At 36.4% G+C, this 14,791-nt stretch overlaps 1 protein-coding gene and 1 long non-coding RNA gene across 2 annotated transcripts in view; one reads left to right on the top strand and one right to left on the bottom strand.

Annotated features, from left to right (window-relative positions):
* LOC309509984 overlaps positions 1-13,283 on the bottom strand; it is a 63,010-nt gene extending 49,727 nt beyond the window's left edge. Inside the window, exon 1 of the long non-coding RNA XR_014210141.1 lies at positions 12,034-13,283. This is a non-coding gene — a long non-coding RNA (uncharacterized lncRNA). The remainder of the gene's footprint in view (positions 1-12,033) is intronic.
* Positions 1,875-14,791, top strand: part of LOC309509954 (NACHT, LRR and PYD domains-containing protein 3-like) — a 113,332-nt gene continuing 100,415 nt past the window's right edge. Inside the window, exons 1-4 of the mRNA XM_082184969.1 lie at positions 1,875-1,926; positions 2,012-3,808; positions 4,550-4,723; positions 11,149-11,319. Of these exons, the coding sequence (XP_082041095.1) occupies positions 1,880-1,926; positions 2,012-3,808; positions 4,550-4,723; positions 11,149-11,319 (2,189 nt within the window). The 5' untranslated portion in view covers positions 1,875-1,879. The remainder of the gene's footprint in view (positions 1,927-2,011; positions 3,809-4,549; positions 4,724-11,148; positions 11,320-14,791) is intronic.

The following is a 14,791-nucleotide window of genomic DNA, read 5'->3' as shown; positions in this document are numbered from 1 at the left end:
GCTGTTACACTGCACAACGAAGCTCTTACTGTATTTATATACCTCATGTTTGCGTTGGTGAAATCATTAGTGAGAGTGCAGAAACTGCGTTGCAATGATAAGATCTTTCACGCGATCAACAGGCTGTCATCTGCTCAATGCTCATCACTGCAACCTTTTATGTAATGGTAATAGATCTAAATACTTAAAAAACTTCTCACGATTCGTTAATCCAGATAGCTGTAATAGTAAAACCGTATACTAGCTGTAATAGTAAAAGTTTTCCAGATAGTTCCACATGTAATGCCAGATATTTCATATGTAAGCATGTCAGCCAATCACAGCAGTGGGTGTTTACACTGAAGTCTCACAGCAGACACGCCCCTTCAAACAGAGTGTTCAAACCAGGGAATGAAATCAGGCTAGGAAATATGCCTTTTATTTCTAAATTATAACAATTTTTGATCTAAAAAACATACTAACATTATAAGGGCACCCCTGGAAACATTATTAAATAATAAAAATAATCCATGGAATGGGACCTTTAAAGACATTTAAATATTTGAATGAAAGAGATTTTTGAATAGTCAGTAGCAAATTCTTAAAATATAAAAAAAACATACTTACAGGCTGTGTGTGAGTCAGAAGCGCCAGAATGTACAAGCAAATATGGAATTGCCCCACTTTTTAGAATCAGCTTTGTGCACGGCCTGCCTTGTACTTTCGCAGGGTCTGGAAACAGTCCTCTGAAAATTGCGCATCACACAGTCGAATATTTTAGTTGTACTGTTCTGGAACAGTTGTAAATAAAGTTTAAGCATTGTTTTCTAATTGTGTCCTCTTTTGGAAGGCCAAACTCATTTAGTTTGGCTTTCGCAGCGAAAAACACAGTGTCTCCACGACATGGCGGCGCTGGCGGCAACAATAATACAGCGAGAACAAAAGTTACGCCTTCTTTCTTTGCGTATACATTTATTTATGAAACTCTGTCCCCACACACTGACCTAGATTTGTTGGGGCGAGTTTGAAAGAAGAGTTTTAGGAAGGCGTGGCTGAGCCTTTATAACTTTTATAAAGAATATCTCTTAAGGTTTTACACTTTGAGCTTTGTAACTCTGCAGATCTTATACTTGCACTAACAGCTACATAACACACTAAAGAAAAAGGAAAACAAGAAATCGCATCATATGACCTTTAAACTTTATGAAATTAATCCTGTTGTTGATAGAAAACATTGTTTCTACTCTGATAATCACTGGGACCAAATCATCTGCACATATTGCCAAATAGGCACAAGGTTTTGTTATCAGTTGAAGATCCTCCTTTATGCCTCTTATGTCAGAGTCCACTATCTTTAAAGCAGATTTTAAAGGAATGCGATGGTTTTAACTCTTCTAGGACTCTGTTTTTATTCTGTTGATTCGTATTAATAGATTTTTTTTTTATTAAGTGAGGCTGAATTAGTTTAAAAACATTAGTAAATTTAGTTTTTAGTTTATTTCTCTTTTTATATTTTGCTACTTTTATTCTCACCATTAAAATAGCTCTGACAACTGACATGATGTTAAATTATAAGCAATCAATCAATAATATATTATTTTAATATAATATTTACAATATATAAAAAGCTTTCTCAAGCTAACACAAAGTTTGTCTTGACAAACGTTTTTTTTTTATAGTTTTTGTTTTTAGTATTACAGTTGTGGCCTTGAGCAGTTGATTTATTAATAAGTGCATTTACTTATTATCTGTTTTAGGAGGTTGACAGTGAATTATTAAGGTAATATAAAACAAATCCACCAATATGTCTGATTCTTGATTCTCTTCATGATGTTTAAGGTCAATCCCACCACAAAGATCAACAGTAACAAAACCCGCCTGTAAGAAGAATGACCAGCCTATGAATCAACTTCAGGACTTTAATGAAAGCAGGGATGCTAGTGTCAGGTAAAGTAAACAAACAGGTAAACAAATACAACATTTTACTCTATATATTTAACTTATGTAATACCATGTTATTTTAATTTTACAGCCATGAAGTCCTGAACACATTTAGATCAAAACTGATGGAGAAGTTTAAGCGTCTGAATGAGGGAACAGCAAAGCAGGGAAACCCAACACTCCTGAATGAGATCTACACAGAGCTCTACATCACAGAGGGTGACAGTGGAGAGATCTGTAATGAAAATGAGGTGAGACAGATTGAGACACAATCCAGGAGAGCAGCAACAGAGGACAAACCCATCAAATGCAATGACATCTTTAAACCTTTACCTGGACAAAACAAACCCATCACAACTGTGCTGACAAAGGGAGTCGCTGGCATTGGAAAAACAGTCTCTGTGCAGAAGTTCATCCTAGACTGGGCTGAAGGCAAAGTGAATCAGGACATCCAGCTCATATTTCCACTACCTTTCAGAGAGATCAATTTGATGAAGGACAAAACACTCAGTCTTTCAGATCTTCTTCATGTGTTTTTCCCTGAAACAAAAGAAATGGAAATATCCAGTGACAAATATAAAGTGTTGTTCATCTTTGATGGTCTGGATGAGTGTCGTCTGTCTCTGGATTTTCAGAGTGATGTGAGGTTTTGTGATGTAAGTGAATCAGCCTCAGTGGACGTACTGCTGACGAACCTCATTGTGGGGAATCTGCTTCCCTCTGCTCTGATCTGGATCACCTCTAGACCAGCAGCAGCCGATCTCGTCCCCTCTGAGTGTGTCCATCGAGTGACAGAGGTACGAGGCTTCAATGAGCCACAGAAGGAGGAATACTTCAGGAAGAGAATCAGAGATCAGAGTCTGGCCAATACAATCATCTCACACCTGAAGTCATCAAGGAGCCTCTACATCATGTGCCACATCCCAGTGTTCTGCTGGATCTCAGCCACTGTTCTAGAGAAGATGTTGAGTGAAGCAGAGAGTGGAGAGATTCCCAAGACTCTCACTCAAATGTACACACACTTCCTGATCCTTCAGTCCAACATCAAACAGGAGAAAGACTATGAGAAGAACCTGACAGATGAAGACATGATCCTCAAACTGGGAAAAGTGGCTTTTCAGCAGCTTGTGAAAGGCAATGTGATCTTCTATGAGAAAGACCTGAGAGAGTGTGACATTGATGTGACAGAAGCATCAGTGTACTCAGGATTGTGCACTCAGATCTTCAGAGAGGAGTCAGGCCTGTATCAGGAGAAAGTCTTCTGCTTTGTTCATCTGAGTGTTCAGGAACATCTAGCAGCTTTATATGTGCACCTCTGCTTCACAAACAACAACAGGAATGTATTTGACCCAGTCTCTGAACCAGATTTGTTGTTTGTATTAAAGGACTGGTTTCAAGTTAAGTTTAAACATGTTTCATTTTCTGAGCTCCATGAGAGAGCCGTGAATGAGGCTCTACAGAGTAAAAATGGGCATCTGGACCTTTTCCTGCGCTTCCTTCTGGGGTTGTCAGTGGAGTCTCATCAGATTCTCCTTCAGGGACTAATGACACTGAGAAGAAGAATAAAGTCTGACAGCAATGAGAAAACAGTTGAGTACATCAAGGAGAAGATCAGGACCATTGACTCTCCAGAGAAATCCATCAATCTGTTCCACTGTCTGAATGAACTGGGCGACCAGTCACTAGTCGAGGAAATACAACAGTATCTGAAATCTGGAACAATAAGTGAAGCCAGACTCTCTTCATCTCAGTGGTCAGCTGTAGTTTTTGTGTTGTTGACATCAGAGAAGAGTCTGGAGAAGTTTGATATTAATACATTTGTTGGAGAAAACAATAAAGCTGAAAAACTGAAGGTTCTTCAGAAGCTGCTGCCCGTGATTAAAGTTCAGTAAGTATCAGTGAAAACTATCACTTTACTGTTAAAACAAAAGAAAAGAAAAAGCTCATAAATCTAAGAAACATACAAACATTTATTGTATCAGTAATAGGAGCAATATGGCAGCATACTTGATTTTATTGTTTTTCTGATTTTTTAAAATCTATTTTATTGATGTGAATAATGACGGGGAGATGTGATTGGGAAACAATACAAGCTGACTCAAACTTGTGTTAAAGCACCTGACACCCAATGTCTTCAACATGAGGATTCATTTAAAACAAACAAGTTTAATGTTACAAATGATTTATAAAGTAGTTTTCCTGGCAACAACGGACAAAAAATTTAATATTCATATAGCATGTTTATTGGTTATTCACCTGCAAGGGAGGCCAAGAATTCTAGCCCAAGAATGCGGTCTTACATTTAGAGCAAAGCGAGGAGTTAGTTGGTTTAATTTTATGTTGTATATGTCGTGTCTGTTCAGAATCTTGTTCTTTTGCACACTGAGAGTTTGTTATCCTGAGTCCATGTCCCATTTGTCTTTTATTCACACTTAACTCTCTCCAATTGTAATCTGTGACACCATTACTTCAAGGTTCCTGAGTAATTTTGAGACAATGCCATCCATTGGTGACCAAGTGCAGTGTTTTCTTTACTCCATCTACAAATTGTCTACTTTTTCTCAATTTTCTATTGCTTTTTGTTTTCAGTTCATAGTGTTTACCAAGTATGATTTTCATCTCTCTACAGTTTGAGAGATTGTGGAGTCACAGAGAAAGATTGTGCTGCTCTGACTTCAGTTCTGATATCAAACCCCTCACAACTGAGAGAACTGGATATGAATAATAGAAAACTGCGAAATCCGGGTGTGAAGCTTCTCTCTGTTGTACTGAAGGATCCTGACTGTAAACTGGAGAAACTCGGGTAAGATCATCTACGGTATATCATAGTCAGACATGTTATTGTCTTCTGTAAGACTAAATCAGGGTTCCACAAATCTGGCACTGGAGGGCCGCTGCCTTACTGAGTTTAGCTCAAACCCTGATAAAACTCTCCTTCCTGTAACTCTGAAGACATGGATTAGCTTGTTCAGGCGTCTTTAATTAGGGTTGGAGATAAACTCTGCAGGACAGCGGCACTTCAAAACCGGATTTGAGGAACCCTGGACTAAATGCTCTGATGTAAATTTTAGGGCTACACTGCAGAAAATAAATTTCTTTCTCAGTATTTTTGTTTTCTTTTCTTTTTTGTATTCTTAATTGAAGATAAATTTACTTGAGAAGCAAAATAACTTAAAATGTTAAGTCTTGTATACTGAAAAATTGCTTATGTATCTTGATTTAAGAATTTTTAGATATTAGATATTTAGACTACGTCTGGATCGGATTCAGAACAATGATCAAAACACAGATGGAGTAGATAAAGTCCAGCAACACCCCCAAAGCTTCACAGTCCTATACCTCGTCCTGCGTCGACATTTCATTAAGTAACATTAGGCAGTTTTGATTTTACATTTGCGTCTGCTTACATATGTGACCCGTTCTGGCAAAATGAGTCGCAATGAGCAATTGTTCATGACTGAGCTACACCTGTTTGACTTTAATAGTCAAAGTCAATTTTGAGAAAAATCGGGTTAAAGTTTTCTGAAGGTTCCAAAACAAAATCATCTACCAACCATACCTTAAAATCTTGGGTAATAACACCACATTTGGCACACACCACCGAGTCAAAACCAAATATTTATAGGAACAATATATATTCAACTTTTTTCCCCCATGGTACCACAATTGTTTGATTAAAATTAATGAAAAAGACAGCCTATATATTCAGACCTACTGTACTGCACAGGTCTAATATAATGTTACACATCAGCTGTTTTTCCCCAACAGTTAACCAAATGTTCACTTAAAGGTATAGCGGAGGATCTTTCCAAATTTTAGATAAGACCCGCCCTCTCCACTTTTTGAAAAGTTTGATTGATTCACCAGAATGATTGACAATTAGGAGGACCAATAGTATAGGTTACCCACCAGGAAGTAAAACATCCTCCGCTATACCTTTAAGACATAGCAGATTATGTTTGCTTGAATACTCGCCAAGACAGATATTTTGAAACACTGTAATTCTGTGTAGGTATAAGAGTATATCGGGATCACGCGCTGTCTGAGGCGTCTTTGAGGCACGCTTCGGATGTGTCAGTCAATGTGAGTAAAATCACTTTGTTTAAATCAGTATGAGTTTGAAAATCACATTTCATTGGTTCAGACTCATGCCATCGAGAATTCGCTATTAATATTCACAAAGTTGGATTGCTACGTTTTAAAACAATACCAAACTTGTGCTGAGGGAAAGCACAGTCGTCCAGAAGCGAGCAGAGAAAACTGAATTTTTCATGGACAAAGGAAAACATACAAATAAAGATACTTTTAAATGTTTAATTGGTATTTTGACCCTTGGGATCACTAGATGAGGGCTTAATGAACTCATTTTTGTGAACACCTCAAATTCGACCATTTTGCCTGTAGCTCAGAATTATCCTGTACGCATTCTGACTCATTTTGCCAGCACGGGTCACATATGATATTGCATGTTTCTGCTTCTTCTTCGCCTGTGTTTTTATCAGGAGATTTAATACTTTTTCAAAAGTGAAAGATCTCAAACTAAACCGCCTTCAGTGATACATGTGTTAAATAGTTGTTGTTAAGTGTTAGCTTATTATATTTATGTTGAAATTTTATGGATTTAATTTTTACATTTTCCATAATCTGCCTGTAAATGTTTGTATCTCCCAGGATACGTTTCCCCTTTGGGAGTATAAATTAATTGGAAAAAAGAATGTTTGTTTGGCAATGCGTGTTACAACATTTTAATAACAATTTTAAAACATGTATTCTCTCATAACTTTAAACATTCTTTGTAAAATTCGGTCGAACAATGCCTGTTTATGAATATATTAGCCTACTGTATCATATTTAATATGCAAATTTCTAGGGCCTATGAATGATCAATATGACCAAAACTTTGCTGAGAAACATCGTGTACACAGTCTTCTTCATGCCTTCTGTCCTCTGATTGATAGTTTATACCTAAAAAACAAAAACAAAATTCAAGTAAAGTCCTTTTGCTCAGAAAGTTTTTATTTTTATAAATGTAAATGTAAGAAACATTTATTAGACTGAAGCAACTGGGGTTTATTGATATTAATAAACCATTTTTTTTGTTAAAAATTAGGGATGTCCCGATCCGATCACGTGATCGGAAATCGGGCCCGATCACGTGTTTTCAGACTCGATCGGAATCGGACGTTACCTCCCGATCAGGACTCGGATATATATGTATATATATTCTCATAATTTTTTAACACATCTATAGTTATGCGGTGCCACAGAGTTACGCCGGTTTCACACTGCATGCGAGCAGAGCGTAAGTAGCAGAGGAGCAGTGCGTATGGTGAGCAGGAGCAGGACACGCGCGTTTTGCTTTCACACTGGCAGCGTTTGTCACGCGCGGCTGAATGACAGAGTACTCTATAATGGATAAGTTGGCATTGCTTTATTTCGTTTTCAAATACATTTAAGAGAAAAAACTTGTCAAGAAGCTTATTTTATTAATAATTTCATTTATATAACTTTTGGTTCATCTTTGTTTTTATTGTTCTGGCAACAAGTTTGTTTTTGGACATTTGTTTTCTTTTTAAATTGCTGTTGGTCATTTGATTGACTGTTTAAAACACAATAGATATCATCAATGCACTTTTTGGATAAAACTGCGGTGTATTTTGGCCATGATCAATGCATTGTCACTTTAATTCAGCGTAAGCGGCGCAGCAAAAATAGACTCGGCGCCGAAACGATCGCGGCACTGCTGCTTCTGCTCTGCTACGCACTGCCTCTGCGTGCGGTGTGAATGCTTTAATCTGTTAACATGGGCGGCGAAAAAAATACGCGCTACACGCTCTGCTAATGCGTCCAGTGTGAAACCGGCGTAAGAGTTAGGAGTGCAGTTCCCAAAAGAACATTACTGGCTTTGCAAACACTGTGGCACTTTTATATTTTATTTGTTTACATGCCTGCCGGGTATTTTAAGTTGAGGTGCTATTTGTTTATATATTAGACTTTTTTTTATATTTACTGTTGCACTAAAGTCCAAAAGTGAAGAATTTATGTTATTTATTACTTGATTGTTCAAGCTACCTCACAGAAGTGCTCTGTTTGTTAACAGAGTTGTTGAATGTTAAAATAAGGTGAATTAAATAAAAAATAAGGAACATCCTGGATCTGTTTTTGCGCTCTTTTTTATTCTCTTTTTATGTATTATAGAAGTATCGGATCGGGACTCGGTATCGGTAGATACTCAAAATCAAATGACTCGGACTCGGACTCGAGGGCAAAAAAACCTGATCGGGACATCCCTATTAAAAATTGCATATATGATCCATAAAAGCCGTGTGTGTGTGTGTAATGTGATACTCAACAAAAAACAGATGCTAACTTGTATATGCATGCATGTGTGTTTTTTTGTTGAGTATCATATTTATACATCGCTTTTATGGCTCATACTGTCAGAAACACAGGGTTAGGACTAGTGTGAAAACTTCAACACAGTCAAAAGGTGAACCCAAATGCAGAAAACCAGATGACAGTTCTGGGAAATATCTTTTGATGAAAAGGAACGTCCAAACTTTCCTAGGATAAATCCAAAAAGTAAACTCCAAAAAACTTCCACAAATAGATTGACAACAGTTCCAAAAAGTAAATCCAAAAAAGTCCACAAAGTAAATCCAGAAGGAATTTGAAAAAAAGTTCACAAAAAGATCTGTGAGTACTCCAAAATTTCAAAGAGCAAAAGTCAATTAAACAAAACAAAGGAACCATACCAGGTACACAAATTAGATTTAGATAACTCCAAAAGAGGCACAGCAAGAGAATGACCTAGACTTGGTCATAGCACTGGAAACACTGAGCAAAGTACTCAGGAGAAGGGTGACTTAAATACACAAACAGGGAACAAGGCACAGGAGACATAATGACAGAGACTGAAAACCAACAAGAGACACAATGAACATATATAATCTATGTGGCCAAACATAAGTCTAAAACCTTGACACCGGTGTTGTGCCTGAACGCGTTCATTGAACGATAGATAGTTCATGAACTCGTTCATATTTTGGGCGAACGTGAACTGAACGTACTCTGTTACTGCCTGATGAACGTTACTGTGAACTCGTTCATTCTGGTGTCTGTGAACGGCACGCTCTCTCAGTTTAACTTCGTTCAAAAGGGTGCAAGATTTCTATAGAAATGTATTTGTCCCGTTCGGAACCTCCGTTGTCCCGTTTATTGACGCTGATCTAACCACTGATGTATGACTGAATCTGATACAACAGCAACACTTGATCACGACACCGGTCATCATCCAATCACAGTCCACACTCACGCGCATCAGACCCAGAGATCAGACCATACGAATAACAAACTCTAAATTGAGAATTAATTATTATTTTGGGACAAATCATTGTTTGATTTGCACACAGAATCCTCCGCTGTCTGGTCGCTTCGATCCGGACTCGCGCTAACGGCAAATCCCTTTCACTGTCCGACTGGGTTTTGATTTCGGCAAATCAGTTTTAACGAATTCAAACAACGTGATTATTGTGAGTCCAACATACATCCAGCCACGCAAGAAAGCATCAAATCATCCTGAGTCGAATAATATACTGATGTGATTTGCTGACCAAGAAACATTTATACATTAATTATTATTAATGTAAAAAAAAAGAAAAAAAAAAAATCAGGATTCTTTGATAAATAAAAGGTTCAAAGTAAATTTATCCGAAATAAAAAAACGTAGCATTATAAATGTACTTGCTGAATAAAAGTAGGCTATTAATTTCTTTAAAAGTAGTGTATAATTACAAAAGCTTTCTATTTCAGATAAATGCTATTATTTTGAACTATGGTTTGTGTGTAATATGACTTTAATCAAAACAAATGTGTTGTCTGAAAACCTTTTAAACGCATACGAACCTGAAATGACATATAGGCCTACTGTGTTATGTTGGCCTAGCCTATAGCCTACAAATATTTTTGAGTGTCCCTCATTTTCCTGTAAAGAACCATGCACGATTGTCCCGCATTGGTTTAGTTGGCAACCCTACCCTCAATGCTATGTAAAACCTGGTTGGATAAGGATTTTAAAATTGGATATGAAGATGAAATCTGACGCATAGTTTCAGTGTTAAAACTGATAACATAATTGCTGTCTGTGGTTTTATATGGGCTGTGGCAATAATTTTGAAAAATAATAGTTTGCAGCAACATATGGAAAAAAAGAACTGAACTAGTTCATTTTTTGGAACTGTGAACTTTAGTTCAAAATTTGAAGTTTGAACTATGAACTGAACTAGTTCATTTAAAAATGTGTTAACTGAACTTTGAACTAGTTCATGTAGAAAGTGAACTTTCCCAACACTGCCTGACACATATATGCAATTCAATGCAAATCAATAATAATTAAGAGATGGAAAATGTTCCCTAAAAGCCTGTTGTGTCATATTTGACATTTATATTAACATGAAAAAATGTCAAAAGAATAAAAAATGTAACATTAACAAATGGTGAATAATCAATAAACCCAGTTGCTTCAGTCCAGTAAATGTTTCTTACATTAATTTATAAAAATGATGAATCATTAATAAATCATTTCTCAGCAAAAAATACTTTATTTGATAAAAAAAAAGTATAAACTATCAATCAGAGGACAGAAGGCATGAAGTAGATTGTGTGCAAGAGCAAAACAGAGAGGCAGAAGGTAGCATTAGGAAGACAGAAACAATCACTGCATATCCAGTAAAACCTCATGTTATGTTCACTGTCAGCAACAGTGTTGTCATAATTATCAATTTAGGTTTGACCATATTGGTTTCACTTTATTTTAATGGTCCCTTGAACACATTCTGTTGACTATCAGTACAGTTGCACATGTCTACTAACTCCCATTGGAGTGTTAATAGATTTATTAGTAGACTAGTAGGGTTAGGGTTAGAATAAGTTGGCATGTAGTTACAAAGTTACTTATAGTCAGTAGTTAACCTACCATACTCTTGTGTGCTTTCATCTTCACGATGAGTCTGTCACAGAGAAGAGGTGTAGTTGTGTTTGAGCTCATTTAGAACGGTTGGATTTATGAAGAACATGTGTTGAAAGCTTTTTGAATTTCTTTATTCTTTTTTTTATGACTGATAAATCTCCAATTGAAATTTAGACATATTTAATAGTCTGTGTAGAATTGTGGCTTGTACGTGTTGATCTGAACTGAGAGAGTGAAGAGTGTGTCATTGTTCTCTACAGGTTGAGGGATTGTGGAGTCACAGATGAAGGTTGTTCTGCTTTGGCTTCAGCTCTGAGATCAAACCCCTCACACCTGAGAGATCTGAATCTGTCTGTGAATAAACTAGGAGATTCAGTTCATCTGCTCTCTGCTGTACTGGAGGATCCTCACTGTAAACTGGACACACTGAGGTAAGATTGTCTCTCTGATTGTCACACATGTCTTTGTCCTCAGTAAGAATTTTAGGACTAAAATTAGCTTGTAAAATGTTCTGTAAACACTAAATCTCAGCACAGAAATCACAGGTGTACACAAATGTCTAATCTCATGATCTGGTATTAGTGTTCATTTTTACATTCTTTTTAAAATATATCCTTTCAATTTAGTGAGTATTTCATTATATTCATTATGTTCAATAATTGTAATTTATTTATTTAATAATTTAATAACAATAATCTGATCCTATAGTTCCCCCGGCACTGCACAGTCCTTAATCGTTGAAGTTTCTGCTTTGAACGGCTCTTTCCGTGGCTACAAAAATAAATAAATTCAAAGTAGCTTTTCAAACACTACTAATGTACTAATATGAAAGATAATAAGCAAAAGAAATGTAATAACTTCATGCTGATCTTCATTATCTTATATGCAGGGAAAACACCTGAACTTCTGCGGAGCAGTAATGAATAAAGTAACATGGTCAGCGCCGCGCTGGTGAGATTAGTTTGCACTGTCCATTCGGTTTCGCTAGCAAACACGTCCTCCCTGCGATGTCGAGTCGGTCACACAGCTCGGTCCATTGAGCCGCACCGATGATGTCAGCACGGCACGAGCTCTGTAACACCGCTCCGTTTCGTCACACTGTTGGTGTGTTTGGCTTCCCATACAACTCGTTACAACTAACAGACATTGCTTAAAAGAGTTTGTGAGACGCGCCAAATTAAACAGAAGTGCGGACACACAACTTCCTTTTCAAGGGAAATTAGCCATCATCAACTACCGAAATCTCTTCTTATTTCAGTAATGCGTATGAATGAATTTCACCAAGGTTGATCAATGTTTTTTGTTTCACTAGTGTTGAGGCTTTTCAATAATTGTTTCCTATACGGCCCTTCATACTGGTGGTTTCATATTTGTCTCCTCCAAAGTTTCAGACAAGAATGAACATTGATCTAGTTCATTTGTACAGTATGGTGCACTGGCAGAATAGTTTTGTATAATTAGTGTAGAAATATGTGAAATGCTTATAAATCATTAAATATTTAAGTTTTATAGGCCCCATTATTACACATTTTTCAGGTGTCCAGACATATATTGTTATCCATTTAATATGAAGAGACAATTTTATTAGTCTTTTTCATTATAATATATATTATAACATTTCTAAAGACACTTATTTACTGTTGTGGTAATAAACACATATGTGTTAAACTGTAAGCATGAAGTTATAAGGCAACGCAAATAATAGAAATAAATGATAAACATGAAAATGGTCTTGATATAAAAGCTTCAGGTCAGGGGCATTCAGTCCGTATACTGTACGCTGTGAATGCTCTGCAGACCCAAGCCATTTAAGAGAATGAGTTTGTGGACTCGCAAATTAATATTAACACTATAAATATGACTATAAATTCCCTTGTCGGTTGAGGTGTAAAATAAAGCTTACATAATAAAAGTCCGTCATTTATTTATTTGCCATTCAACAATTTTTTTCCAAATAAGTGCCAGTTATAAAGTAAATAAAATTAATACATTATTAGTTAACTGTGTGATTTGTATATGTAAATTTCTGAAATACATAACTTGGACACAGTCACCTCTGATAACAGATCACTCTAAATTGTAATGTAGATGTGCATTTTCTGTAAAACTGCTTTGAAACAATATGTATTGTGAAAAGCGCTATACAAATAAAATGTGAAATTAATGGAAAAGTTATGGAGGGTTTTGGGTAAGTGTATCCACAACGCTGGCGTTATTATGCATCATCATCATTGTTTTGCGTTCTATGGAAGCATATGGGTAGCAATATTCAATTTGAAATGTAATATGTAAAATGGCAATGCATTTCTGTATTTAAATTTACGTTTTCCATTACATTTGTGCAACGTTTGGTGCAAAATTAAAATTAAAATTCAATTATATTATTTACATTTGCCATTTCATACACTAGTTTTAATATGTAAATTGAATACATATTTTAACATATTTTAAGTTTGCAGTGGCTTCATAAATTTATGAAATATATAAAAAAACAAAGTACACCGGATGCACATTTCTTTGTTCTTCATTTTCTAGAACTAGTTTAAGAATCTTGCTGTATTTATATGTAATTAATTAAGAGAAAGTACACCGCCATCTTATTCTGACGAAAGTGACTTGAACGCACTGCCGTCGTAAACACGACTTCCCAGGAGGACTTATAGATGACGTCACCGGGGGGGCCAACTTCACACAGTGATTGACAGGGTGGGAGGGGGCGGGGCCAACTTCACGCAGTGATTGACAGGGGGGGAGGGGGCGGGGCCAACTTCACACAAGGCTTGTTCGACTTCATGCAGGTCTGCGCAGACTAGGGCTGCATCTAACGATTATTTTTGTTGTCGATTAATCTATCGATTATTTCTTCGATTAGTCGACTAATCTAACGATTATTTTTTCGATTAATCTAATGATTATTTTTTCGATTAGCTGATATATCCATTGGCAAACTTTACAATAAATAATACGCACAACTTCAACCATAAGTATTTCAAACTTTTATTAATTCATTTTCTGAAAAATACTTTGAAATTTCCCAGTATAAAAAATAAAGTGCCAGAATTAAAATGCAAACAACACTTTAGTGCATCATGTAACAATGCCACATAAATTCTGCCAAACACTGTGCAAAAAATACATTAATACGAAGGCATTGAATAGTTTAAAGGAGCAAAGTCCAACATAAACACTGCCTAATACAGTGCAAAGAACACCTGAAATGTTTCCTTTAGTTTAAAGGAGCAAAGTCCAACATAAATACTGCCTAATACAGTGCAAAGAACACCTGAAATGTTTCCTTTAGTTTAAAGGAGCAAAGTCCAACATAAACACTGCACAACCTAAACAGTGCAAAAAAAGTTGGGGGACTGTGTTACTAATTTGAATAACTTCACTTCACTCAGTTCAAGTAACAGAACAGATAAAAAAAATACGGAGCCTGGGAAGTCACCTGTGGGAGAAAAAACAAAACAATCCATGGCTATGGTTTTGCAATCCGTCCACTCAGTTTATAAACCATACTCACGAATTATCAAACTTTTCCCTTGTTAACAAATCGTGCCCACGAGTTTCTGATCCGCACTCTCAGATTTGTAAACCATGCCTTCAGTTTTTGCAATCTGTACCCACAAATTCATAAACCGTGCCTACACTTTCGCAATCCGTTCCCACGGGTTTGTGGCTCGCCCTCATTTTAGAAGAACACCAGGAGCTACGTTGTTAACGAATCTAATTGTTTTATTGTGTATTAAGTGGAATACAAATTGTCTTAACTGCATCTGCATGCTGAAAGTGATTCTCAATTATAGCGGGTATGGGGTGGAATATATGATTTAATATGAATGACGTGCATCAAAAATCATATATTCCACCCCATACCCGCTACACTTTAAGCATGCAGATGCA

The sequence above is a fragment of the Leuciscus leuciscus genome (assembly GCF_965113295.1).
Source record: "Leuciscus leuciscus genome assembly, chromosome: 11".
Classification (NCBI taxonomy): domain Eukaryota; kingdom Metazoa; phylum Chordata; class Actinopteri; order Cypriniformes; family Leuciscidae; genus Leuciscus; species Leuciscus leuciscus.
This window is presented reverse-complemented; position numbering and strand designations above follow the sequence as displayed.